This window comes from Pan troglodytes, chromosome 14, assembly GCF_028858775.2.
Source record: "Pan troglodytes isolate AG18354 chromosome 14, NHGRI_mPanTro3-v2.0_pri, whole genome shotgun sequence".
Lineage (NCBI taxonomy): Eukaryota > Metazoa > Chordata > Mammalia > Primates > Hominidae > Pan > Pan troglodytes.
This window is the reverse complement of record NC_072412.2, coordinates 119,653,857-119,680,438: the sequence shown is the minus strand read 5'-3', so window position 1 is coordinate 119,680,438 and position 26,582 is coordinate 119,653,857. Positions and strand designations below refer to the sequence as shown.

General features: G+C 56.5%; 1 protein-coding gene across 6 annotated transcripts in view; it reads left to right on the top strand.

Annotated features, from left to right (window-relative positions):
* The window catches only part of RASA3 (RAS p21 protein activator 3), a 162,455-nt gene that overhangs the window by 67,778 nt on the left and 68,095 nt on the right, over positions 1-26,582 (top strand). For 5 of the 6 annotated variants that reach the window (XM_024348421.3, XM_063792389.1, XM_063792388.1 and 2 more), the window contains one exon: positions 16,775-16,878. In XM_024348421.3, the coding sequence (XP_024204189.1) occupies positions 16,775-16,878 (104 nt within the window). Of the gene's footprint in view, positions 1-11,863; positions 16,639-16,774; positions 16,879-26,582 lie in introns of those variants that run through there. The other variant, XM_024348423.3, reaches the window with a different exon arrangement.

Genomic DNA, 26,582 nt, shown 5'->3' with positions numbered 1-26,582 from the left:
CCTGCGTCCTTTGCAGGGTTCATTTGCATGCCCATCTCGGGGAGAAGGGGCCGTGGCCACAACAGGAAGAAACTGCAGGCGTGGCCGGTTTCTGTGCCTCCTCCACCCAGAGGTGCCACGGCCTGAACTCCTGCTCTGAAAGCTGGTTATGCGTTAGGTTACAAAGCTGTGTCTGTAGGAAAAGTTCTTTTGTTTAAAAAATCATGAGCACCCCCAAAATGATGTGGATACGCAGACAAAAACGTCAATGTGATGTGATTTCTGAGAAGTGGAATTATGGGGGAGTTCTTGTTCTTTTGTTTGTGTGTTTTATGTACAATTAGAAGTTACAAGTCAAGGAACAGATAGATCTTCTATTGCTGAGCGAGGAGAGCTGGGTCTTCCCAGGCAGAAGAGGACATCAGACATCACCAGGGACCCTCACTTGGCAGCCCTGAGGGGCAGGCTCTGAGCTCTTCTGGGTGGAAGCCCGTCCCGTCCTGTGTGCACGCAGCGGGTGTTTGTTAAAGACAGGGAGGTTTCTTTCTGTTCATACTGCAAGATGTAAATCACCCCCAAAATAGTACTTTTGTGTAGTAGAAATGACTAAACCAAGAAATGTCTCCACAGCTCCAAAGTTTTTCAGGAGGGGAGAAGTTATTTGGGGTTAGAAACTGAAAGGGGCAGGAGGAAGTTGGTGGTTTGGGAGACAGACGGTTCATTCTCTCAGATGCTTTTAATAAAAACCAAGTTGTTGACTTAGGAAACACCGACTTTGACATTAGGCGACTCATGAAAAGTCACATTTCCCATGAACATTTATTTTCACTCTTTCTCAAGTTAGAGCTTAAACAAAAACCTGCTTAACATGACTGGAGGCTTCTTGAAGCCCAGAACATCCCAGAACTGCTGGAGTAGGGGACCCATCCTCAGCCCCAGAGTACCCCAGGTGGGGGCCCATCCTCAGCCCCGGGGTGTCCGCAGGTGGGGGCCCATCCTCAGCCCCAGAAGTGCCCCAGGTGGGGGGCCCGTCCTCAGCCCCAGAGTACTGCAGGTGGGGGTACATCCTCAGCTCCAGAGTGCCCCAGGTGGGGGGCCCGTCCTCAGCCCCAGAGTGCCCCAGGTGGGGGGCCCATCCTCAGCCCAGGTTGAGGGGCCTGTCCTCAGCCCAGGTCAGGGGGCCAGTCCTCAGCCCAGATCGGGGGGCCTGTCCTCAGCCCAGGTGGGGGGGCCCGTCCTCAGCCCAGGTAGGAGGGCCCGTTCTCAGCCCAGGTAGGGGGGCCCATCCTCAGCCCAGGTTGGGCCCATCCTCAGCCCAGGTGGGGGCCCATCCTCAGCCCCAGAGCACCCCAGGCCAGGGATCTGTTCTCTCAGTCCTGGAATGCTGGCCCCAAATCTCCCAGCAGGTCAGAGCCCCTGGTCCTGTCTGTATGACCCCCAAGCGCGGCCCAGCATCTCCATCTCTACCTGCATGTGTGTGTCCTTCCATGTCATGCTGGCTCACAGGAGTGCACCTGTGTCAGAATGATGCAGGGGGTTCTCTCACCCGCACAGGAACTCAGCCGGCGGAGAGCATGAGGTTGCTCGTATTCTGTGAGTACTGAGTGTCTACTGCACATGGCAGGCTGCCCCAGGCCCAGGCCTGGAAGGGACTCTTCGGCCGCCTGTGCCTGCAGGAGCCTCCTGGCCCTGAGCTGTGGCTGGGCCACTGCAGGGAGAGGCTGGGCCTCTCACGAGGGGGCCGCACCGAGGATCCCATGAGGAGAAAAGGCCAGGTCCCCCCTTCTCCCTCCTGCCTGGGCCTCCTCTCGCCCGGCCGCCTCCCGCTCCTCGGCCGCTGGCCCTCTCTCCTGCCCCTGGCTCCTCCCTGGAGAGCCCCTTTTCCCACCAGGGCCTCACTGGAGGTTTGGGGTTTGAGGTGTCTCAGCTGCTGCAGGGGACCCGGTGTCTGGTTGTGCCTCCTCCTGATTGTCACTGCTGCAGTCACACATCGTGGCCGGGCCCTAAAGACCCAGCCGATTTTCATTTGTTTGTAAGGATGGTGGTTCTTTTTTGGGGGGTATGGGGTGGGAGAGAGGAAAGAGCCTCGTGTGCAGGAGAGGCGGGAACCAAGGCCACAGTGTCCCGGGGTGCTGTGTGCAGTGGTGTGTGGCGTGTGGTGTGTGGCGTGCCTGGCGACCACAGAGCCCATGAGCCGAGGGGCAGCTCCTCGGTGCCCCTGAACAAATGGGGAGACTGAGGCTCGGGGAGGTGAGGTGGCTCACCACGGCCGCTGCAGCTGTGAGTCTCAGCCCAGCCCGCCTGCTTTCCTCACTGAGTCTTTGGGTTCCGTTTGAAGACTCACAGCTCTAGTTGCCAACATTTCAAAATAACCCCACCCATCTTGAACCACAGGAGGCTGCAACCCAGTGTGTGTGGGGCTTCCGCTGAGACCTGCTGTGCTGGGTGGTGAGTGGGCTGTGAGCTGACCACGGACCCCTGCCCTCCAGCCTCTGACCTCTGGGAGCCAGGGCTGTGTGACCCTGCAGTGTTGGGTGGCGGGTGGGCTATGAGCTGACCGCGGACCCCCATCCTCCAGCCTGCGGTCTGTGGGAGCCAGGGCTGTGTGGCCCTGCACCGGCCATGTGCTTCTGATGGGTGTGTTTTTCCTCCTGTCCTTTGCGGAGATGGAGCATTTTCCCTGGCCGAGTTGCCCCTTCTCTGTGGGGCGCCTCTGAGGATGAGTCAGGCAGTGACTCAGGACCGCAGAGCTCAGCCCAGAGGCTGGCTTGGGAGCCCCAGGGCTGCTTCGCAGACCCAGTTTGGGGTTTGGTTCCTCTTCACGCAGGCTTTACCCTCTACCCCGAGGCTGGGGCAGCCCTGGCAGCTCCCGGCTCCCCCCAGGGTTTGGGGAAATGGGCCCCCGAGCCGGCGGCAGAGCACAGAGCTGGGAAACCAGGTTTATTTTCTTATGATCACGTGATGGGAGCAGCCGCAGGCGGGATGGGGCAGCGCCAGCCTCGCGCAGATGCTGGGAAGTGACTCAGGGAGGAGAAGGTGGGGGTTTCTCTGCTGGTCCCAGCTGAGCCCCTGCTCCAGGTTCCAGGAGGAGGAGGAATTCAAGTCAGATGGTTTCCCCTCATCAGAGCCACTGCTTAAAGGTCAACTCTGTTTTCTGCAAGAGGTTTTTTCTTTTTTCCCCGTGAAAGTTTGCTTGATTCTGTGAAACTTCATTTGCACTTCTTCCAGAAATGACTGAGGGAAAGGAGACTTTGCCAGGGTCTCTGCCTCAGAGGGAGAGGCTGCTGCGTGCGTTAATTTCCTTAGGCCACATGGCAGGATTTCAGGCGAGCCCGGTCCTCTCAGGCAGCACTTTTTCTTTATTTGGAAAGAGAGTTCCAGAGCCCTCGGGCGGTGAGTGGGGGCCGCCTGGGCCAGGCATTCATCCCGCATCTGACTGCTGCTGACCTCGGCTGGAGACAAAGCCGGCCTGTCCGAGAGATACCCCGAGGTTAAGCTGCTGATGGGAAGGGGGGCGCCTGGTGGCTGTGTGGCCCCTTTGAGTCCATCAGAAAGAAGAGATTGTCCGGCACAGGCCACCGAACAGGATGGGGGATGGGAGGAATGCCCTAGCGTTCAGCCAGTTTCATTTTTCTTTTGGAATACGCTTCAAACTCTGCTGCCCAGGAAGGAGAAAGCACAGACCTTCCTGCTGATGAAAGAAAATGAGTGCCCCCACCGTGAGACCCACGGACAGCGGGGGGCTGTCCGTGGGCCTGGGCTTTGCATCTGGGAGTGTTGGTGCTGTGTGGAGGGAACTGACCCTGTCCTCAGGCTGAGCCTGGAGTCCCCACAACAGCATGGGGGGGAAAGCTGCTGTCCTCAGACTCCGCGTGGCCTCCAGTGATGGTGCTGTGGCCACTTCCTGCCGGGTGCTCACCGTGGGTTCTGGGTGGGGCTGGGAGGACATGGGGCGTAGGCCATTCTGCCCACGAGGTGACGTGATCGAGGTGGACGTGGCTGGCCTCGCAGCCTCTGCTCCTGCAGGTCCTGGGACGCTGTGTCCATCTGCTGGAGCTCATTTCAGAGCTGGCCGATCACAGGTCCATAGTCACCCACTGGTGACAAATTTAACAAATTTGTGGGGTTTTCTTAGTTCAAAAAAGATCCTCCTTAAATGTTGTGAAATAATATGTCTTTTAAGTTGCAACACACATTCAGAAGTTCCCAGAGGGTTAAATCCTGAGCATGAAAAGATGGTCATTCTAATAGAAAACAGGCCCAGAGCATTTCAAGAAAAAATGAGATTTAAAACTGCTCATAAAAAGATGGACATTCCACCTCACCAATGAGCCAGACGTTTAAAATTTAAGCAGGTTTTTGCCACCGGTTTAGCAAACTGTAAAAATATTTATAAGACGGCGTATGCTGGGGGTGGACACTGGTCCAGACTCCCTGGAGGGTTCTGTGGCTTTGTGTTTCAAAGGCCTCAGGACAGTGCACATCCTTGGAGGAATTTATCCCACGGGGACAATCAGCCACTGCACAGATCTGCGTTCCCAGGGTGCTCACCCCTGCTGCTCCCACCACACAGCGTGCACATGGCAGGGGGACCTGGCACTGCTGTCCACGCACACACGTGCCGTCTGACCCCAGCGTTTTATCAGCTCTTTGGAAAGTGGCCCATGGCCTGATGTGAAAGGAAAAAGCTGACTCTGTCACAGGGAACATAACCTCACTTTTATTTAAAAAATTTATCCATATTTCCATTCGTATCTTCTATATTTATAACATAAATATTTACTATTATTGTTAATATATTTGTATTATAATATAATGAGTCATTATAGTATGAATATACTTATATTTGTATTATAAATATTGTATTTATGTTATAAATGTAATACAAATATATTTATATTTTGTATATTTTAAACCTATAACATTTATATATTTTATTCTATTTTATATCTTTGGAGAAAAAACTCCAGGAGGATGTTTCCTGGAATGTTAATTCCAGATTTCACTTTCTGATTTTTTTACGTATTTAAAATTTTGTTTCTTTAAAAATAGCTTTATTGAGGTATAATTCAAGCACCATACAATTCACCCATTTTGAAATGTACAATTCAGTGGTTTTTAGTATATTTGCAGAGTTGTGCAACCATTGCCACAGCCAATTTTAGAACATTTTCATCTCCCTAAAACGACACTCGCGCCCTGTAATCCTCCAGTTTCCGGCCTGCAGCCTCTCCTGGGGTGGCAGACACGGGTCCCTGTTCTGTCGCCGGCTGTGCCTCTCTTGGGCATTTCGTGTCAGTGGAAGCGTCTGGCCCATGGCCTCTGTGTGCGTGGCCTGTTGGTCGGCACCACATTGTGGATGCCTGTGGTGTGGGGCCAGGGTCCAGGCGTCCTTCCTCTCCAGGGCTGAGCACCGTTCTGCTGTTGCTCCCTCAGCAGCCGAGGCCCACCTGCCTTGTTTCCACTGTCTGGCCGTCATGGCTGAGGCTGTGAGCACGCGTGTCCGAGTCTGCGTGCGAACGTGGGCTGTGAGCACGCGTGTCCGAGTCTGCATGCGGACGTGGGCTGTGAGCACGCGTGTCCGAGTCTGCGTGCGGACGTGGGCTGTGATGTCTCTTGCTGCACACCTGGGGGTGGAACCACTGGGTCCCGTGGCGACTGTGTGTTGAACGTCGGAGGAACCGCCAGCCTGTTTTCTGTGGCAGCTGTGGCCACTTGACCTTCACACAAGTTGTGTGTTTGGATTCGCGTCTCCACCTCCCTACCCTTGTTACTGTCTCTTTGATCACAGCCATCCCGGTGGGTCTGATTTTCTTTGTACAATGCGAGCCCCCCCTCAATGAATTTTTGCTTAAAAAAAAGCAATTTGTTGTTTTTAATTGAAATGAAAGGAAGCATTCTTTCCTATGCATGTGTTTTTTTTAAAGCAAACAAAATTAAAATCATAAGTAAGTAAAAAAACCCACAGGAAAATTCTAAAAACTTGCACATAAATGGAATTACGAATCAACTCATCGTGGAAAATCGTGTCTTGCTGGATGTAGGTTATAGATGTAAGGTTAGGCACAGTGGAAAGGGAGATGGAGCCTGCAGACCTCAGACGTGGACATGGTCCAGGACGGCGCCAGTCCGACCCCCGCCTTTTCTGCCCACCGTGGGATCTGGAGCCCCCCGCCCACCATGTCCCCTGAGCTGGCTTGACCTTGCCGTCCTCCCCGCCCGACCCCTGCTCCGTGTGCTCTGTGCAGACACGTCCCCTGTTGAGTCTGAGATGGAGTTACCACCGCAAGCACAGGTGACGGCTGAATCCCACTGCCGCCTCCGTGGATAGGGCACCAGCAACCCTCTGGAGAGAAGGCAGCCTGCCACGCTTTGTAATGAGCAGTTCGCTTAAGGATCATGTTAGACTCCGTGGCTAGTAAAGATTTCAAAGCTCCTATTTCTTTCTTTCTTTTTCTTTTTCTTTCTTTTTTTTTTTTTTTTTTTGAGACAGAGTCTTGCTGTGTCGCCCAGGCTGGAGTGCAGTGGTGCGATCTCGGTTCACTGCAACCTCCGCCTCCCAGGTTCAAGTGATTCTCCTGCCTCAGCCTCCTGAGTAGCTGGGATTACAGGCGCCTGCCACCATGCCCAGTAATTTTTTTTTTTTTTTTTTTTTTTTGTATTTTTAGTAGAGACGGGATTTCACCATGTTGGCCAGGATGCTCTCAATCTCTTGACCTCATGATCCACCCACCTTGGCCTCCCAAAGGGCTCCTGTTTCATAACCCATCACCCTTAAAGAGCCGTTCTCTGAGGTGGACCTGGGCGCCTGGGGGTTTTATAAACCTTTTCAGGCAACCGTAGTTTGTGGTTCTAAGAGGAAAAACATCAAGAGACCTGAAGAACCCAAGCCCCACGCATCGAGGCAGCGTCCCCGGCCGTGACGGAGGGAGCCCCGCGCATCGAGGCAGCGTCCCCGGCCGTGACGGAGGGAGCCCCGCGCATCGAGGCAGCGTCCCCGGCCGTGACGGAGGGAGCCCCGCGCATCGAGGCAGCGTCCCCGGCCGTGGCGGGGGGTGGAGAAGGGAGAACTGAGTTGGGTTTTGGTGTGGCTATTTCTGTGGTATTCCCTCGAAATATTTGCCACTGAAAAAATGAAAAAACTCTAAGTGCTTTTAAGTGAGGAATTTCTGTGCGAAGTCTCGGGAAGAAGAAATGTCTCTGTGTGCAGTGCCCAGGTTCCATCTGCCGGCTGTGGGGGGCTCCGTCTGCCGGCTGTGGGGGCTCCGTCTGCCGGCTGTGGGGGGCTCCGTCTGCCGGCTGTGGGGGCTCCGTCTGCCGGCTGTGGGGGGCTCCGTCTGCCGGCTGTGGGGGGCTCCGTCTGCCGGCTGTGGGGGCTCCGTCTGCCGGCTTTGGAGGCCCCGTCTCCCGGCTGTGGAGGTGGCAGAGCCTGGCTGGGGTCTTCCCAAGGGCCCAGCCTCCTGCTCTTCACAGGGAACCTCAGGGAATGTGGGGCCTCTGCCTCCCTTTCAAGCCACTGGACTTGAGCTGACCACTGATAACACTGCAGCTCCACCGCGGGCGAGCGCAGCGCTGGGGGACAGTCCTGGCCCGAGCTCCGGGCGTGCGCGGCTCCAGCTGCGTCCTGCCCGCCTCTCGCCTCACTGGAAGCAGAGCGGAACGGGGCGTGTCCGGTCCTGGCCCTTCGCGTCCCCGCAGGCCCGTCACCTCCTGCAGGAGCCCCTCTGGCTTCCCGGCAGTCTTGGCTCTGCCAGAACTGAATTCCTGTGGTCCCCATGAGGACAACCAGGATTTGCTCGGCACCGTGGCCTCTCGGGCTGACCGCTGCACCTTGCTTGCAGAAAGCCCCACCTGTGGAAGCTTGGGTGACCTTCCCTTCCTGGTCCGCTGTGCCAGGCCTGGGCAGCTCCTGGCTGCTGACCTGAGACAGGTGATTCCTCCCTGTACGCCCACTGCCCCATCCGTGCATCCATCCATCCAGTGTCTTGCACGGGCCTGCACATTCCCAGCTGCTGTGGTGAAATGTCTGCTCTGCACCACGTGACCTCGGCTGCACCCTGACCTCTGACCTCGGCTCCCAGCATGCTCCGGTCCTGCCGTGCCCTGCCCAGGCCACGCCGGCCTTCTCCTTGCTCCTACGTCTTCACCACACACAAGCCCTGCTGCCTCGAGGCCTTCGCACCTGGTGTCCCTCTGCCTAGACCCCTCCTGCGCTCTCCGCGCCGTCCATGGCCTCATTCATGCGTTCACTTGTCCTCCTGCGGGTCTCCTCACCGTCCACAGCGCTGTTCAAGCGCTCACTCGTCCGTAAGCCTCCCTGTCCCCCGAGCGAGGCCACAGTGCCGCCCCCACCAGCCTTGCCCGCGTTGGACATTCGTGGTTCTGCGTGCTCTTTGGCTGGCTCCATGGGGCCAGGACTTTGCTTCATCGGCTGATATTCCCACAGTCTAGAACGGGGATGGGCAGCTGAAACAGTCATGGAGAGAGAGCGCTGTGGTTTCTGGGTCCAGTGAGCCACGCCTGGCGGGGGCCAAAGACATCGAAAGTGCTCCCAGTTGTTTGGGCCTGGTGTGTGGGAGGCCCTGCCATGTGCTTGTCTCACTGTGCAGGGCAGAGGAAGAAACCTCCGAGCCAGGCAGTGGCGTGTCCTGGGGAGGCCGCTTTGGGGGCAGAGCCACTGCCCTTCCCCAGCCGAGCGCCCTCTGTGCCCACAGGCTGCACTGTGGAGAGGGCGGTGTCCTGAGGCTGAGAGATGAGGGAACTGGCCTCTGGCAAGGCAGCGTTGAAACGTGGACGTCCCCATCTTCAAAGTCGTGCTTCCCCCGGCAAGGCCCGTGTGGGCACCTGTGCCTCCTGGGTACCTGCGCCTCCTGGGTACCTGCGCCTCCTCGCATGGGCTTCAGCGACGTCTGTCACAGATTCTTACATTTAGACGTGCCATATAGTCTTCCTGGTGGAGACCGACGTCCCCTTGGCCTTGTGAAGCTTACCAGGGCCTGAATTAGGTTGGGGGGAGCAGCTGCACGGGGGGACTGTGCTGTGAAGATGCGGGAGGGCCTGACGGCGGCTCCTCCAGGCGGGACCGTGCTGTGAAGACGCGGGAGGGCCTGACGGCGGCTCCTCCAGGCGGGACCGTGCTGTGAAGACGCGGGAGGGCCTGACGGCGGCTCCTCCAGGCGGGACTGTGCTGTGAAGATGCGGGAGGGCCTGACGGTGGCTCCTCCAGGTGGGACTGTGCTCTGAAGATGCAGGAGGTGCAGGTGTTTGGTTTTTTGAGACAGGGTCTCGCCCTGTCACTCAGGCAGGAGTGCAGTGCTGTGATCACAGCTCACTGCAGCCTGGAACCCCGGGCTCAAGCAATCCTCCGCTTCCCTACAGACGTGCGCCACCAAACCCATCTAATTTTTAAATTTTCTTTTGAGTTGGGGTCTTGCTATGTTGCCCAGGGTGATCTCTAACTCCTGGGCTCAAGTGGCGCTTCTGGCATGGCCTCCCAAAGTGCTGGGATTACAGGTGTGAGCCACTGCATCTGGCCTGGATGCAGGTATTTAAAAGAGCTTAGGGAAGTTCTTCGAAAAAGGCTCTGGCCTTCAACTCCCACTTCTACTCCTGATTTTGGTTCTCATTGGGATATAAGTTTCAGAGCACTCCTGGGCTCAGGAGAAGAGCAGCTCCCCTGTGAGGGGCAGGGTCACCTGTGTCCACAGCAGGAGGGCTTGGTCCCTGGGGACTGCGGGTCGGCATAGTCCAGGGTGCCCATGACCAGTCCTCTGAGGAGCAGGGCCTGGGAAGGGCATTGTCGGGCAGGCGAGGACGGGCATGGTTGCTGGTCTGGGCATCAGTGGTGTTGCTCTGAGAGGGAAGGAGATGCTGTCCCAGCAAGGGTGGCCTCAGGTCTGGACCCTCAAGTGGACACCGTGTTTTGGCTCTAGGACTGGCATGGCCCAACAGGATTTTCTGCAAAACAGGAAATGGTCTCTGTGTGTTCCGTCCAGTCTGGTGGCCACAAGTCATGGGCTGGTGAGCACCCGAGGAGCTGAATTCTGTGGTGGGAATCCAGGTTCGGGAGAGGTCGTCAGGCAGGTGTGCAGACAACGTGAGCTGTGAGCCTCACGCCCGAGGAATCCGCTCTTCCTGCTGGACGCGTGGATGGTGGTGATGGCCTCGCCGCAGCAGCAGCACCTGGAGCTGGCCCCTGCCGGGTGGGTGGTCTCCATGGGGCTCATGGCATCTCGGGGGTCTTGGGGGGATGTCACTCTGGTGCTCCGTTTGCAGGTACAAACCTGCCGTTCTAGGAGCTGACTGATGATCCCGGCCCTCGTCCCTGTCCTCACACCCCGAGTGGTCAGGCAGGGGCTTCACTCGGCTGGTTCTGGCCTCCGTGCTAAAATGAATGAATAGGACAGGACAGTGAAGAAAACGCACACCTGGGGAAGTGACCTGGGAACTCACCGCCCCCCACCCACCTCCAGGACTCCGACCTCCCAGGGCCTCAGCCAGGCCCTGCCCTCTTCAGCACATTGGAAACACCTGCATTTACCCAGTGTGCACTAGGATGGCAGCTCTCCAGCCTCCAGCCTGCAGGCCGAGCCCTCACCCCAGGGAAGCCATTGTTCTGGGTCCCCTTGTGCTGAGCGCCCTGGCCAGAGGTGCCCCTTCCAGGTCTGGGTGTGGTTGGCGGAGGTTTTATGGGTTTTAGCTGTGGGTTCATTCTCAGAGGTTGTTAACTGCCCCCAGAAGGTGGGGAACCGCCTCCACTCTCCTCCTTGAGCTGGGGGTTTTACATTCTTCCAGGAGTTTCTTCAGGGCTCCCTGGCTATGACATCGTGGCCTTGGGTGTCAGGCTGGCTCTGTGCACAGTCATTGTGGGGAGAGGTTTCCTTCCTGTGGGGGCCTCCACTGTCCCTGGAATCGCCCTTCTTATTCCCTAAATAAATCATAGGTCTAAGAAGCTGAACGAACCCTCTATTCTGGCACAGAGACTGGCTCCAGCTTTCCTTGAAATCCTGCAGAGCCTTCATGAAAATGAGTGCAAGGCCTGTAGCACGGCCGCCTCTCTGGACCCCACTGCCCTGCGATGCCTCCTCCTCTGGGCAGCCTCCCCAGCGGCCTCCTGGTCTAAGTCTCTCTGCCCAGGCAGCCCTGCCCCCTGCTCTGCACCGTGTGGACTTCGCGTCCGGAGTCCAGCTGCTCTCCCCTCTTCTGCTCGTCCAGCTCGTGGGAATGAAGCTTGGTCACAGTGGTTGGTGGCTCAGAGCTCTGTTGATAAGGCTGGCCGGCCGCCTGCAGATGTCCTGCCTGGTTTCCTGAAAGACTTGAGGTGACCCGCAGGAAACAAAGTTAGTAATAACTTTATTACTTTGAGTTTAAAAAGTTATATGAAACAAGAAGAAAAACATTAAAATAGGCAATTGGAACCACTAGAATAAATGACATCAGACATGCAAAACGCTCACCCATCACCTGTGCTGGAGCCTGTTCTGGCTCCAGGGTTCTCAGCTGCAAATGTGTAAAATGGAACTGTAAGTGTGACGTTCCCCTTCTTCAGGAGGGGGGACCCGTGGTTCCCGAGGACAACAGCTCCTCTTAGCAGGGGGGGCAGCCTGACAGAGGGCCCCAAGGCGCTGCCTCCCCTGCTGCGATTCAGGAGCAAGGTTCTAAAGCCGTTGCTGGAGAAATTCCTGGGTGGAGGCTGAAGGAGGTCTTGCTCCCCAGGGGTAGTGCAGCAGGGCTTGGGCAGCGGGGCTGAGAGTGCGGTGTCTCTGGGCGCTGCCCGGTAGCGGGGTGTTCAGATGCTCTGCCAAAGGCTCTGCACAAGTGGCTCCTCTCACTGCAACTCTGCTTGGCAGTGGGGGGCTCATTGGGGGGAGGCCCGTGCTGGCTGGGCACCTGGGAGGGTCCCGTGAGGCTTCTGGTGGTGCTGACACCTGTCCGTGGAAATTGAGGTGCTTACAATTCATAAATAAACCAGAAATCCATTCAATAAAAAGAGATAAAAATAGCAGAAAGAGGAAGCTACAAGAAAACATACGAACTCCATAAAATTATCACCACAGACTGGACGTGCCCCTTTCTAAATGTAAAAGCGGTTTATAGCAACATAGCATGGCCTGAGTCACGGCACGATCCCTGGGGTTAGTTTCGTTTCATCAGATGTCGGAGTGCCTCGGTTTCCCACCCTGTGCATCGGGGTGGTGAGGAAGTGTGCAGGGTTAAATGCCAGGTGCGTGGCACCCGTGTGTGGGGTGTGCTCAGCGCTGGCATCCTCATCTCACCGCCCCTCACCACGCACCGGACACGCACCACATATGCATCAGACATGCATCAGACACACATCAGACACACACCAGACACTCACCACTCACCAGACATGCATTGGACACGCACTGGACATGCATCGGACACACATCAGACATGCAATCCAGCCCGACCCACTTCCTCCTCCCTGCCTTCCTGCCAGGCAGGCACAGGCCCATGTGGTGGGGTCCTCAGTGCCTGTGCGGGGGCAGGGGGCTCTCGGGAAATGGTGACGCCGTCTCACGGCGAGGTGGCCAGGTGAACCCCGAGGCCTGGGTTGCTCTGAAGCTGCTGCAGCTTCCTGACAAGCCGGCTGCTGGAGTTTGTGCCAATGGAGGGTGTCCGTTCCATTCTCTGGCAGCTTGGCTGTTGGTGCCGGTGGTTCTGAGATTCCTCCACGGTGAACGAAGCTTGATTTACGCCTTTTGATTACGCATTTGCCGCAAGGCCCAGAGCTGTGCGTGCTCCCGCTGGGCTTCTTGTGTGAGATGCACCGCGGCCGGGACAGCCTGGGCACCTGCCACTCTGGAGCAGGAAGTGAAGCCTCCAGCCCTTGGTTCTTGGGGCTCTGCCGGGAGCGAACGGGGCTGGAAACGCCAAGTCCAGGCTGCTTCCGCACATTCAAACACCACGGCTTCCTGCCGTCACTTAGGCCTCAGTGGCCCTAAAAGTTGCTCTAGGACGTACAGAAGAGGCCGTTTTGTTGTTGTAAAAATCCCAAATGTTTTGTGGATTACTATTAATTGTTAACGCTTGTCCTGTGAGTAGCTCGTCACCTGAGGCCTTGTCGTGAATATTAAAATGCGCGTCTGCTGTCCCTTTTGGCTTCGAGGTTGATAGTGGTTTTTCCTGCCAGTGGGGACGCTGTCTGCAGAGCACCAAGCTTCTCCAGGGAGGCCACAGGGTGCTGCCTTGGGAGTGTGCGTCCTGCCCCGAGATCCTGCAGCTGTGACTTTACACAGGGTGGAGGCGGGGTCACGACCCCTGCGCCTTGTTATGAAAGCAGCGCATTGTGTGGGGCGCATCTGTGGTGCCTTTGTGTACATGTGCACCCAAGTGCTCCAGGGAACATGCATGCATACGCATGAACATGCACATACGCCTGTGAGCACACATGTATGGGCACATGCATGGCACATGCATGCACACACCCATGCACACGTGCCTTTGGGCACACCCGTGGGCACACACATGCACACACCCACGCACACGTGCCTGTGGGCATATGCACCCACAGGCACACACATGCACATGAACATGCACACATGCCTGTGGGGACACACATACGGACACACACATGCACACAAACACGTGCCTGTGGGCACACACGTACAGGCACATGCATGCACACACCCACACACGCCTGTGGGCACACGCACCCATGGGCACACACGTGCACACACCCACACACACATGCCTGTGGGCACACACACCCCTGGGGGTCCCTGACATCAGATCTTGGCGGTGCTCACGCAGACGCAGGAGATCAGAGGATGGCTCGCCTGCATCAACCACCAACGCGAGAATGTGTTTAAAGGAAACGTGACTTTCTAATGGGCCTTCATTAACCAGGATGCTGCTACAATGGAGTTGGTGGAAGTCCCTAAGCATTCTGCCTTCATTGAAAGATAAAGTGATGTTTCTTTTGTGTGTAAATGGATACTGCTGTGTTTCCAAAATGCTTAAAACAATGTAGGCATTTTAGGCTTCCCTTGGAAGACTGTTTTATGACAAAAAATGGTTTTCTGAGTAAACGTTACCCAGTCTCTGACCCAGTTATAAAAATACTGAAATCAGTGAAATCCAAATGAAATGCCTGTCATTAAGGCCGCTGCAGGGAGAAGGGGTGGGGCCTGGACTCCGGACCCCTCCCACCTGGACTCTGGGCCCCTCCCACCTGGGCTCCGGGCAGCAACAGTCGCCCGCCCCAGGTTTGGGCTTATGCCTGTGCCATATCTCCCGGTTTAATTTGCATTTTCTCGAGGGCTAATGACATGGAGCATTTTTAATACATTGCTGGCCATTTGTCTTTGGTGATGTGTGTTCAAATCTTTTGCCCCTTTTTAAACTGAATTGTCATCATTTATTGAGTTATAAGAGTTCTTTATATATTCTGTATATAAGTCTTTTATCAGATAACTGACTTACTAATATTTTTTCTAGTCTGTCTTTTCACTTTTTATTTTTTTAATTTTTATTATTTTTTTGAGACTGAGTTTCGCTCTTGTCACCCAGGCTGGAGTGCAGTGGTGCAATCTTGGCTCACTGCAACCTCTGCCTCCCAGGTTCAAGCGATTCTCCTGCCTCAGCCTCCCGAGTAGCTGGGACTACAGGTGCCCACCACCATGCCCTGCTAATTTTTGTATTTTTAGTAGAGATGGGGATTTGCCATGTTGGCCAGGCTGGTCTCGAACTCCTGATCTTAGGTGATTCGTTAGTCTCAGCCTCCCAAAGTGCTGGGATTACAGGCGTGAGCCACAGCACTGGCCCTTTTCACTTTTTAAATAATGCTTTTAATGCAAAAAAGTTTTTAATGTTTTTAATTTTGATGAAGTTTGATTTTCCATTTATTTTTCTTTTGGCACTTGTGCTTTTGGTGACAGATCTAAGACATCTTTACCTGACTTTAGGGTGCAGGTTCATTCTCATTTTCTTCTGAGAGGCTAGTAGCTCCAACCCTTACACCCTTACAGATGGGTGCGGGGTCTGAGCTCATTTCTGTGTGTGGCTGGGGTGGGGCCTGTGCCATTGGTGACTGTGTGGACGCCCCCCTGGCCCAGCACGTTGACCTTCCTTTGCTATCAGAATGGTTCCTCCCTGAATAACTTACATCTTTCCTATTTTGGACCTTAGCATCAATGTGCATGAAAGTGGGCTTGTTTTCAGTTCTGAGTTGGTGGTAGCTGTGCGTGCACCGCGGTAATCGCCAGCAGGTCCGGCGTGGGGAGGAAACTAACCCCACCTGTGCCAGCCCAGGACAACAGGGAGGTTTGCTGAATGGCAAAGCCCACTGGCTTCTGCTTCTTTATTGGGGGTGTGGTTATTTCAAGTCTCCTCTGTGGGGCGGCTGCATCTCCTGGTGACTCACGCATGGGCGGCCTGAGCCATGTACTCTGTAAGCACAGTCAGCAGCGGGGTCCTCTACCCCAGGAGCAAGGGCGGCTGGGCAGTCAGCAGCAGGGGCCTCTCCTCCGGGAGCAAGGACTTTAAGTACAGTCAGCGGTGGGGGCCTCTCCCCCAGGAGCCAGGACTCTAAGTACAGTCAGCAGTGGGGGTCTCTCCCCTAGAAGCGAGGACTCTAAGCACAGTCAGCAGCGGGGGTCTCTCCCCCAGGAGCGGGGACTCTAAGCACAGTCAGCAGCGGGGGTCTCTCCCCCAGGAGCCAGGACTCTAAATACATTCAGCAGCGGGGGCCTCTCCCCCAGGAGCAAGGACTCAAAGTACAGTCAGCAGCGGGGGTCTCTCCCCCAGGAGCGGGGACTCTAAGCACAGTCAGCAGCGGGGATCTCTCCCCCAGGAGCCAGGACTCTTAAGTACAGTCAGCAGCGGGGGTCTCTCCCCCAGGAGCGAGGACTCTAAGCACAGTCAGCAGCGGGGGCCTCTCCTCCAGGAGCGAGGACTCAAAGTACAGTCAGCAGCGGGGGCCTCTCCCCCAGGAGCCAGGACTCTAAGCACAGTCAGCAGCGGGGATCTCTCCCCCAGGAGCCAGGACTCTAAGCACAGTCAGCAGCGGGGGTCTCTCCCCCAGGAGCGAGGACTCTAAGCACAGTCAGCAGCGGGGGCCTCTCCCCCAGGAGCGAGGACTCTAAGCACAGTCAGCAGCGGGGGCCTCTCCCCCAGGAGCCAGGACTCTAAATACATTCAGCAGCGGGGGCCTCTCCCCCAGGAGCCAGGACTCTAAGTACAGTCAGCAGCGGGGGCCTCTCCCCCAGGAGCGAGGACTCAAAGTACAGTCAGCAGCGGGGGCCTCTCCCCGAGGAGCCAGGACTCTAAGCACAGTCAGCAGCGGGGGTCTCTCCCCCAGGAGTGAGGGCGGCTGGGCAGTCAGGACTTTGTACTGGATCTCTGGATAAAAGGAGCGGTCCAAGGCACTGGAGTGCTGTGTTTTATGTTTAATGCATAAAGGGAGCCACTGCCTGCCCCAAACCAGGTACCTTCAAAACATCACGATGGCCCTGAGGCTGCACCTAGACCTGAGCACGTAGCATGGAAGTCATTCTGGCAGTGGCCATGGTCTCTGTGGAGGTCTCAGCTTCCGGGCCGCCAGGTAGCCCAGTACAGAAGTTCATCTGTGCAGCGCAAAGGCTGGAGGTGGAGGCCGGGGAGCAGCTACGAAGCCCTTCACCCCACAGGGAGCCGCAGGTTCGTGTCTCATGCGTGCCACACAGTGCAGGGCATTCTCACGGCATGTTTAAAACTAAGACCACACATGTGTCCACCGGGGGTGAGGCGCGAGCGTGGCCTGTGTTCTAACTGGCGCTTTTCTTTGTCTCTCTAGCCCGTTTTACGGAGAAGACTTTTACTGTGAAATTCCTCGGAGCTTTCGTCACCTGTCCTTCTACATTTTCGATAGAGATGTTTTCCGGAGGGATTCCATCATAGGTAGGTGATGAATGAGCATTTACTTCCCCTTTTCTGCCTGTTCTGTACCAGGCGAGTATTAGCATTTCAGTCCAGAGCCTGGCTGGATGGTGCTGAGGGGTCGCTGCAGGGCTTGAGGTCACAGCAGCCCTGGCTGTTCCTCCTGATCTGCTCTTGGGATCTGGCCTGGCATCTGTGGTCCCTGCTAGAGCATCACACCAGGCTCAGGTCAGTGAGCACTGCCAGTCGAGGCTTCCGTGGCCCCTCAAGGCAAGAGCACAGCATCCCTGACCCTCTTCAGACAACTTCCCAGGGCTGTTCCCCGGGGCATCTGCGGGGGGACCTTTGCATGGATGTGGGGCCTCCCTCCTCACCACATCTTGGCTGTCCCTGTCCCAACTTTAGTCCCCACAGTGTGGGCACAGGAAGGGCGGGTGGGGGTGGGGGCATGTGGCCTCAGTTTCCCCCTGGTTTTGGGGGCAATACTGTTACTTCCAGGAGATGGTGTGTTTGGAGCAGGGGTGGGGCTGCTCTTGGAGAAAGCTTATGGGCAGCCCTGCCTGGGATCACAGGAAGGCGGCATCCTGTAAGTTGTGGGGCCTCTGGGCAGAGTGGACTTCAGGTTACTCGGGGAGCTCCTTGTTCCTAAATGCAGCCAGAGGACCCCGTCAGGAGCAGACCTCACGTAGCAGGCGTGGGAGGCTGAGGGATCAGGGTAATTCCCGCTGTGACGCTGGGAGAGCCAGGAAGGGAGGAGGGGTCCTGTGGCGCCTGAGCTCACGCCCAGGACGGGCGGCCGGGGAGCCAGTGTGTACTGGCTGCCACAGCCTGAACCCAGACCCCAGGTGGTGCAGGCTCCTCGTCTTCATGGCTGCCGGGATGCTGAGTGGGACGGGGCGAGAGGAGGAGTCCCCCAGGGGGACCCCCAGCTTGGCCCCAGGCAGCCTGAGGGCCCGGGGGTGCAGGAGGCCAGCGAGGCCACGAGGGTGCTGTGTGTGGGCGGGGTCCGCGTCCATCTGACGCTCGCTGCTCACACTGGCTCCTCACACCGTGTCACGGCCGCTCCACCCCACGCCGGCTGCCCCCTTTCCCCAGCGCTCACCTGTGTCCCTCAGCTGTGGGCTTTCTTCATCGTCCCTGTTCCTCTGTTTGTGAGCCATGGACCAGGATCTGTGATCTGATCCATTCCCAGTGCTTGGCACACAGAAGTGAGAGGCACGGCCAAAGGTCCATCTCAGAGCTTGAGTGTCCTAAAACCCAGCCTGTCCCCACTGGGTGGCCGGCAGCTAGTGTGTGTCAGCACGACGTTGGGAGAGAGAGGGGGCATGAGAGAAACGGGCTAGCAGGTAACGCGTAGGCTGTCTGCACTCTGCCATGTCCCGGGCCTCCACGGCAAGTCCCCTGACAGAGATGAGACGCCTATCCTGACCAGTCTTGCTCTCTGCCTGGCATTGAGACGGGCTTGGCTGGGTGAGAGGCCCTTGGGGCCGGTCAGGGCCTCACCTGGCATTGATAAGGCCAGTGCCCCCTCATCATTGCAGGGGTCGGGACCTGGACATTTTTGGGACTGTTGTTCACTGTACCCAAGTGATTATTCTTAGAAACTGCTGTACTTTTCATAGAAGTCTCCAGAGTTTGTTTAGAAAATACATGGAATGGGTCACATGGATCTCAGATAATTGACGTTTGACTTCATTTTGAGCGGGAACACTGTGCTGGGTGCTTCCGCAGCGGACACCCTGGCCCTGAAATGCGGCTGCAGAAGGTGTTTGTGCTCCTGAGTGCAGCAGGCACCTGACCCCCCTTCAGGGTCTTGCTGTGCTGGGCCTCATGGAGCCTTGTCGGTGAGATGGTCTTGAGGGTCCAGCGTGACCCCTGCACCCCCCTGCTCAGTGTCTGCCTGGGAGGCCCTCAGGTTCAGGCCCATAGCTTTATGTCGCGTTCAAGCTGGGTGCTGCGGAAGGGTTCCCTCTTCCTCTCTCCCTCTGACCAGGGCATCGGCTCCAGGGCTAGTGGCTGGCAGTTCTCCCTCCTGCCTCTGGGCTCAGCCGCTGTGCACCCCACTCCCGAGGCACCTCCTTCTCCATCCCCATGTCCTGCCATGCCCACCTCTGGGACTGGGGCCTGCTGCAGGAGATGGCCTCGGCCCCACGGCATGGATGGGCTGCCCTCCGTGACCTGCCTCCCCTGCCCCACTCGTTGGTTGTGGTTCTCTTGCCTGTTGTGCTGTGTCCACTGGACAGAGCTTCCTGGAGCCCATGGTCCTGCAGGGCAGGCCTGTGTCTCACTCCTGTGTTCTCAGCCCCTGCCAGGGGCCTCCAAGGGTGTTCTCAGAAGAAAGGGAGGCATGGAATCCAGATTATTCAGCGGAGGCTAATGGTGTATCTGGCGGGGCTCAGCCTGTGCTGGGCGCCACGCGCGAATTGAGGTGTGACCGTGTGTCAGGCCTCGTCACCAGCTCCGTTTATACTCGAGAATCCACAGGGACTTGATTCATTCTCGAAGGTGTATGAGACATTTTTGGAGTGACAACCCTAAGGAAAAAGAAATTTTAAAAAATTTTTGCACATTTTAGTAAGAGAAGCTGATCAAGTTAGTTCTGGAGTTATACACTCTGAAAATAACAAATAAGATGTTTATTAATCATTCTGTTGACGTCGTCTGCTAGTAGTTCTTGGTGGCTTTACGATTATGGTGACTGGACTTAGATGTTTCACTGTGGCTTTCGCAGCCATGAAAATGGGTGGCTGTCTGGATCTCCGGTAACGATTTATCTTTATGATGGTAATTATGTTGTTACCGGGCATGAAACACCAGGTTCTGGGGAATGCGTTTCTGGGTGGAAGTGCGCGGTGGCCACTGGCTTCCTGGCTGCGTGGTTCTCCTGGTTCTCCTTTCTAGCAGCCGCCCACGCCCTGAGGAAACCCCACCTGCCAGCAAGTTTCCCTTGGGGCAGCCACAGCTGTGCTCAGTTGCAAGTTCAGGTCCAGGAGTGAGAGGTGCACTGGCAGGTGCCAGAAGGAAGTGGGGGCGCATTCCTATGGGGTCGGGGGTGTGGGTTGGGGACGGGAGGGCATCTTCAGCCTGGAGGGGGAGGGCGGTGGCGACAGAAACCGAGAAAGGCAGCTGAAGCCGTGCCGGGATACGGCGCCCCTGCAAGTGAGACTTGGGGAAATAAAGGCCTGCCCTCAGCCCTCCCCAGCCCACCCCGGCACCTCCACCGGCTGCAGTCAGCTCCCGCCGCAGCAGGAGCAGAAGGAAGAAGTGTCCAGTGTCGGCGGGTCCCGGGCGGCGTGACCGTAGCCTCCTCTGTCCCTGGGTCCATGGCCCACAGAGCGCTGCTGCCGGCGGGAACTGTCAGGAACTGTCAGTCAAGCCGGGCTCCCAGCTGCAGGGCCGTGACCTGCGGGACACACGGGGCGCAGGCTCCTTCAGGATTCCAGGCGCAGGGAGGCGGCCTCTGCCTGGACTCGGCTGCCGGGCGCTGCACTCACAGAGCACAGACCGGAAACTATGGCTCCCCGCAGCTGGGATGCGTGAACCACGGAAATGCGCGAGGCCCGGCTCGGTGCTGTCAGGAGCATTGGGGTCTCCGCCCCCGATCCTGGCGCCTCCCTCCTTTTCCCGCTAGGCCTCCACCTTCCTCTGGGCCCCGGCTCTGGTAACACCATGTCCCCCTCCATTTGCCCCTCCAGCCCCTAGAGACTCTCTGAGGCTTCCCAGTGGGGTGGGGGTGCAGTGAGACCTCCATTCTTTTCTTCTTCTTCTTCTTCTTTTTTGAGACGGAGTCTCGCTCGGTCGCCCAGGCTGGAGTGCAGTGGCGCGATCTCGGCTCACTGCAACCTCCACCTCCCGGGTTCACGCCATTCTCCTGCCTCAGCCTCCCGAGTAGCTGGGACTACAGGCACCCGCCACCACACCCGGCTAATTTTTTTGTATTTTTAGTAGAGACGGGGTTTCACCGTGTTAGCCAAGGTGGTCTCTATCTCCTGACCTCGTGATCTGCCCACCTCGGCCTCCCAAAGTGCTGGGATTACAGGCATGAGCCACCGCGCCCGGCCGAGACCTCCATTCTTTGTGTATAAATCAGGTGGTCTGCAACTGACATATGGTAAAGTTCGCTGTTAGGTGTAGCCTTCACCAGTGTATGCAGTTGTGTAGACAGCAGCACAACTAAGATATGTTCCCACAGCCCAGAACACTCCTTTGGGCCCCTTTGGGGTGGATTTCCTACCCTGGCCCACAGCCCCTGGCAGCCACTGCTCTGGGGCCTGTTCCCACAGTTGCCTTTTCCAGGAGGCCACGTGACTCAAACCCTGGAGGGGCCGTGCCCTCTGCCACTGCGCTGGTCCCGCGCTGTGCAGCTGTGAGCCAGGTCGCCCCCTTCCACTGCCCGTGGGTTTCCATCATACAGACACAGCTCAGCCGCCTCATCCACCCTCTGGATTGTGTCTAATCCTCAGGAATTATGAATAAAGTCACCGTAAACATTCTCGGATAGGTCTTTGTGTGGACAATGTTTCTGTTTCTTACTCTGAGATAAATGCGTGGGAGCGAGATTGCTGGGTCACCGTAGGGTGTGTGTTTACTTTCATTAAAACTACCCAACCGTGTCTCCAAGTGGCCGCCCAGTCTGCCTTCTCTCCAGCAGCGGGTGAGAGCAGCAGGTGTTTCGCATCCTGCCCAGCCCTTAGGACTGTGAGTTTTTATTCTCTACTTACCGTTTGCACTCCCATAGGTGTGCACTGTCTCACTGTGGCTTTTATTGCATGTCCGTGAAGAGCGGCGTCGAGGACCTTTTCTTGGGCTTAGTGACAGCTCCATTCCTCTTTAGTACATTGTTCAAATCTTTTGCCCTTTTAATTGGGTTGTTTTCTTGTTACTTTTTAAAGCTCCCTGTATATTCTGGATACGAGTCTATCACAAGTGTGCTTTGCAAATATTTTCTTCCAGTTTGTGGCTTGTATTTCATTTTCTTACCATTGGCTTTGAAGAACAGAAGTTTTTAATTTTGATGGTCCAGTTTATCACATTTTTTCTTGTATGATTTGTACCTGTGGTGTCATGTCTAAGAAAGTCTTGCCTATCCCACGGTTGTGGCGGTTTTCTCCTGGAAAGCATGTGCTTTCAGCATTCACATTTAGTTCCATGATCTGTTTCAAGCTAATTTTCACTTATAGCACAAAGAAAAGGGTCGGGATTCTGTTTTTTCCATGTAGACATCCCTTTGTTCCGGCGCCCTTGGTTGAAAGACGACCCTTCCTCCGTTGATGACTTTGGCACATTTACAGCTTAGTTGGCTGCATTGTGTGGGTCTGTTTGTGGCCTGTGTATTCTCTTCCATCTGAGGTAGGAGGCGGGACTGGACTCTGGAGGCAGGGCTCGGACACCGAACCAAATTGAGGACTAGCTGAGACAGGGATGGGTGGAAGCAGCTTTCCATCGGACACGCCTGCCAGTGTACCATGTCAGCTTACCATTGCCATGGCAACGCCTGGAGGTTACCACCCCTTTCCATAGGAACAACCCCGTGACTCGGAAATTACCACCCTTTTTCTAGAAATGTCTGCATAATCTGTCTTTTAATTGACATATAGTTAAAAGTGAGGATAAATAAGACTGCAGGAGTGCCCAGAGGTGCCACTCTCAACACCCCACCTATGGGGAACCCTTCTCTGCAGGAACGGCTGAGACTGTCAACACCCTGCCCGTGGGGAGTCCTGCTGTGCAGGAGCGGCTGAGACTCTCAACACCCCGCCCGTGGGGAGTCCTGCTGTGCAGGAGCAGTTTCAGAGCTGTCACTGCCGCCTCCATAAAACTGTTTTCTTCCACCACCACCTCATTCTCGAATTCTTCCCTGAGTGAAGCTACAGACCCTCTGAGGCTAAGCCCCAATTTGGGGCTCGCCTGCCGTGTGTCATATTGATCCACCTGTCCTCATGCCAATACCATGCAGTCTTGATCACTATAGCTTCATAGCAGGTCTTACATTGTAGTGTAAGATCATCAAATTTGTTCTTAAACTTGTTTTTCTATTCTAGATGCTTTGAATTGCCATATATACTTTTGAATGAGCTTCTCAATTTCCAAAATAGTCCCACAGGAATTTTGACTGGGATTACATCGATCTATAGATTAATTTGGGGAGAATTAATATCTTAACAAAACTGAGTCTTCAAATCCATGGACATGGTATATCTTTCCACACGCTTGGGTCTTTCCAATTTCTCTCATCAGTGTTTTGTGATGTGTTTTCAGCCTACACATTTTGCACATTTAAAAACATTTATTTCCCTGTGTTTTATGTGTTTAGTGGAGTGGTTAAAGATTTCTGAGGTAGTCCACCAAAAGCACAAACCTAAAAGCATAATTTTGTGAAAGGTGCTGTTTTTGTGTAATTTTCATGGTCATTGCTTGTATGTACAAACGCAGTCGACGTCTCCACACTGACTTTGTGTTCTCTGTTCTTGCTGAACACACCAATTAGTTCTATTAGCTTTGCTTGTAGATTTTTTTTTTGTACATTCTATGAATAAAGGCTTTTATTTCTTCCTTTGGGATCTGTATGGCCTTTGTTTTTTCCTCGTGGCCCTGGCTGGGACACAGGTGGGGTCAGAGGGAGGCGCGCGCATTTCAGCCGCATTCCCTGTCTCGGGCAGCTCTTGCTCAGTTGTGTCCTGTGGCTGTTTCCCCTTTTTCTGGTCCCTCTGCAGCTGGTCCCTCTGCAGCTGGTCCCCCGTCTGATGCCCTCCAGACCGCTGGCTCCTCCTTTCTGAACGGGCCTGGCCAGCACAGATGCAGCAGAAGAAAGTGACCCTTCCGGCTTCTCGTGGTGAGAAGGCCGCCGCCTTTGCCCAAGTGAGAAAGGGAGGCCCAGAGTGTTCGGTAAACTTTTTGGTGTATCTCAAATAGATGGGGACAACCCTGTGGATTAGGCACATCAGAGAAATTTAGACGCCGTGGCTTTTAGATCAGGCATTCTCTCAGGTCAGCATCTGGAGATACGAACACGCATGCTTCAAATGTCCACGGTCCCCATTGTTGAATGTGGCTGGCTTCTAGAAGGAAAGGTTGGGGGCTGGTGACAGAAGTGACCCCACGTCGGGAATGAGGTGGCAGGGGCAGGGATCCCTTCTCGAAGGGATTTTAAATCCTTTTGAATGTTGTGGATTTTGTTCTGTTTCTGTGTTACCTATTAAAAAATTAAGTGAAGTACTTCTAAAATTAAAGACTTGTAATCATGTGCCAGTTACAAGATTCTTATCCACGTAAATATGTGACTTCTCCCGTCCCAGTTTCAGCTCATAAAAATGTGAAGACATAGTGACATTGCAAGTATTTAAAACTTCAGACTTCAAAACTGACCCTCCTGTCCAGCTGAAGGCGTCTTGGAGTCTGAAGATTTATCCCTTTTCACTGAAATATATTGCCCAACTCAGTTTTAAGAAGTTTTTGCTTTCATGTGGCTTTATTCCTGTGAGACTCAAAACTGAGGTTCGTGTTGTGGGGGAAAGGGGAGGTTTTGCAAGAGCCACGCAGCGGTCGTCAGAGGAGAGGACAGAGCCCCCACTCGGGACCCTTGAAGTCAAAGGCGCCCACCCAGGGCTGCCGGTGGGAGGGCGGGGGGCTCAGCGAGTGAGGCGGGGCGGGGGGGGCTCAGCCAGTGAGGCGGGGCGGGAGGGGGCGGGGGGGGCTCAGCGAGTGAGGCGGGGCGGGGGGGGCCGGGGGGGCTCAGCGAGGGAGGCGGGGCGGGAGGGGGCGGGGGGGCTCAGCGAGGGAGGCGGGGCGGGAGGGGGCGGGGGGGCTCAGCGAGTGAGGCGGGGCGGGAGGGGCGGGGGGGGCTCAGCGAGTGAGGCGGGGCGGGAGGGGGCGGGGGGGGCTCAGCGAGGGAGGCGGGGCGGGAGGGGGCGGGGGGGGCTCAGCGAGGGAGGCGGGGCGGGAGGGGGCGGGGGGGCTCAGCGAGTGAGGCGGGGCGGGAGGGGGCGGGGGGGGCTCAGCGAGGGAGGCGGGGCGGGAGGGGGTGGGGGGGCTCAGCGAGTGAGGCGGGGCGGGAGGGGGCGGGGGGGGCTCAGCGAGGGAGGCGGGGCGGGAGGGGCGGGAGGGGCGGGGGGGCTCAGCGAGTGAGGCGGGGCGGGAGGGGGCGGGGGGGCTCAGCGAGTGAGGTGGGCCAGGAGGAGGTGTCCTGGCTGTCGTCCACCCTCGTGGTCTGCGCCATTAGAGGCCATTGGAGGGAGTCCACATGGTGTGTCACTGGATTTCTCTCTGAGCCTCCCTGGTGTTCATTCTCCCACATGTGCTGGGGCCTGTTTCCTGTGCCGGCCCCCTTGGTTCTTGATTTGGCTCTCGCCTGCCCTCAGTGGTGGTTTCAGCGTCCCGTGCAGCTCCAGATGGTCTGTGTATGTCTGTGTGGCAAGAGCTGAGCCGATGAGGTCACCAGGCTGATCGTAGGAACCCATGAGGGCCGGTGTGCTGTATCTACGTCCGGGTAGCTGTGGAACTGGCCGGCCCTGGCTGTGAGCGGGGGTCCCGGAGCTGGGAAGGGGCTTCTTCCAGGGCTGTTCCCAGGGCTGCTCTGCTTTGCAGAGTGGATGGTGTGAGGTGCAGCCGGCTCCCCTGAGGACATGAGATGAAGATGCTGATGTGCATGGCAGGTGTCAGCAGCACTGGAGGCAAACTGTCCTGATTCCGCCTCTCTCCTTTGGGCACTTGGAAAGCGTCTTTGTGCCTCTTTCCACCTTCCGCACCTCCCACCATGTCCTGTGGCCACGTGGTGCCCCATCATGTGGCCGACCTTGCGCTGTCCCATAGGGTCTGGAGCTGGTGCTGAGCTGGGCGTGTCTCAGACCCTCTGAGTTTGCAGACAAAGGAGGGGCCTGGCGGCCCAGGCCCACGGGCTCTGAGATTAGTCACGGAATGGACCAGTCAGGCTGAGAGGTCTCGCTCGCATGAGCCCGCGAGGCAGAGGAGCTCCTGAGCGAAGATGCGTCCTGGGACCTCGCAGGGTGGGGACGCCAGCATAGGAAGGAACGCTGGCAGGAAGGCAGGGACGGAAGCTCCCTCTCCCTGCAGCCGCGGCCTGCTCGTCTGTGGGGTGTGCAGAGTGGTACCTGCCCCTCCAGGGTCACCGCAGGACCGACTGAGATGGCACCTGCGAGAGGCTGGCAGTGGAGTGTTCCCGAATTTACTGAGGCTGGACAGAGAATCAGGCCCAAGCGTGCGGCTGCTGGATGCCAGGCTGGGGTTGTTCCGATGGGAGCCTGCAGAAGTTTTTCGAGACACGGAAATATAAAAGGATCTTCCTTGGAAGAGAGAACTGGGGCTGAGCTGCGCTGTCCTGGCATGAGGCAGGGTGGCCGGGTAGGAGGCCCAGGCCGCTCCCGGGAGCCCGGGTCATGCACAATGTGCTCAGACCCCGCGGCTGCGGACGCTGCGGTGAACCGGGTCTGCGGGGACCCAGAGTTTCTCGCTTCAGTGACTGGACCAGGATCCTTAAGGAGAGCGTGTGTGTCTCTGGGTGCAGAACGAAGACGTGAGGAGTCTGCCAACATTTCCTTCCTCACTCCTGCTCTCGTGTGTGCTCTGCGATGGGCTCAGACTTCACATGTGTGTGCGACTCCCTAGGAGTTCACGTGCATCTGTCAGCAGAGGTGCATGTGCTGCCGTGGGTGCTCGCCGTGGTGGGTGGCGTGGTCCGCAGTGTGCGGAGGCCACTGGCAGGGTTGCCG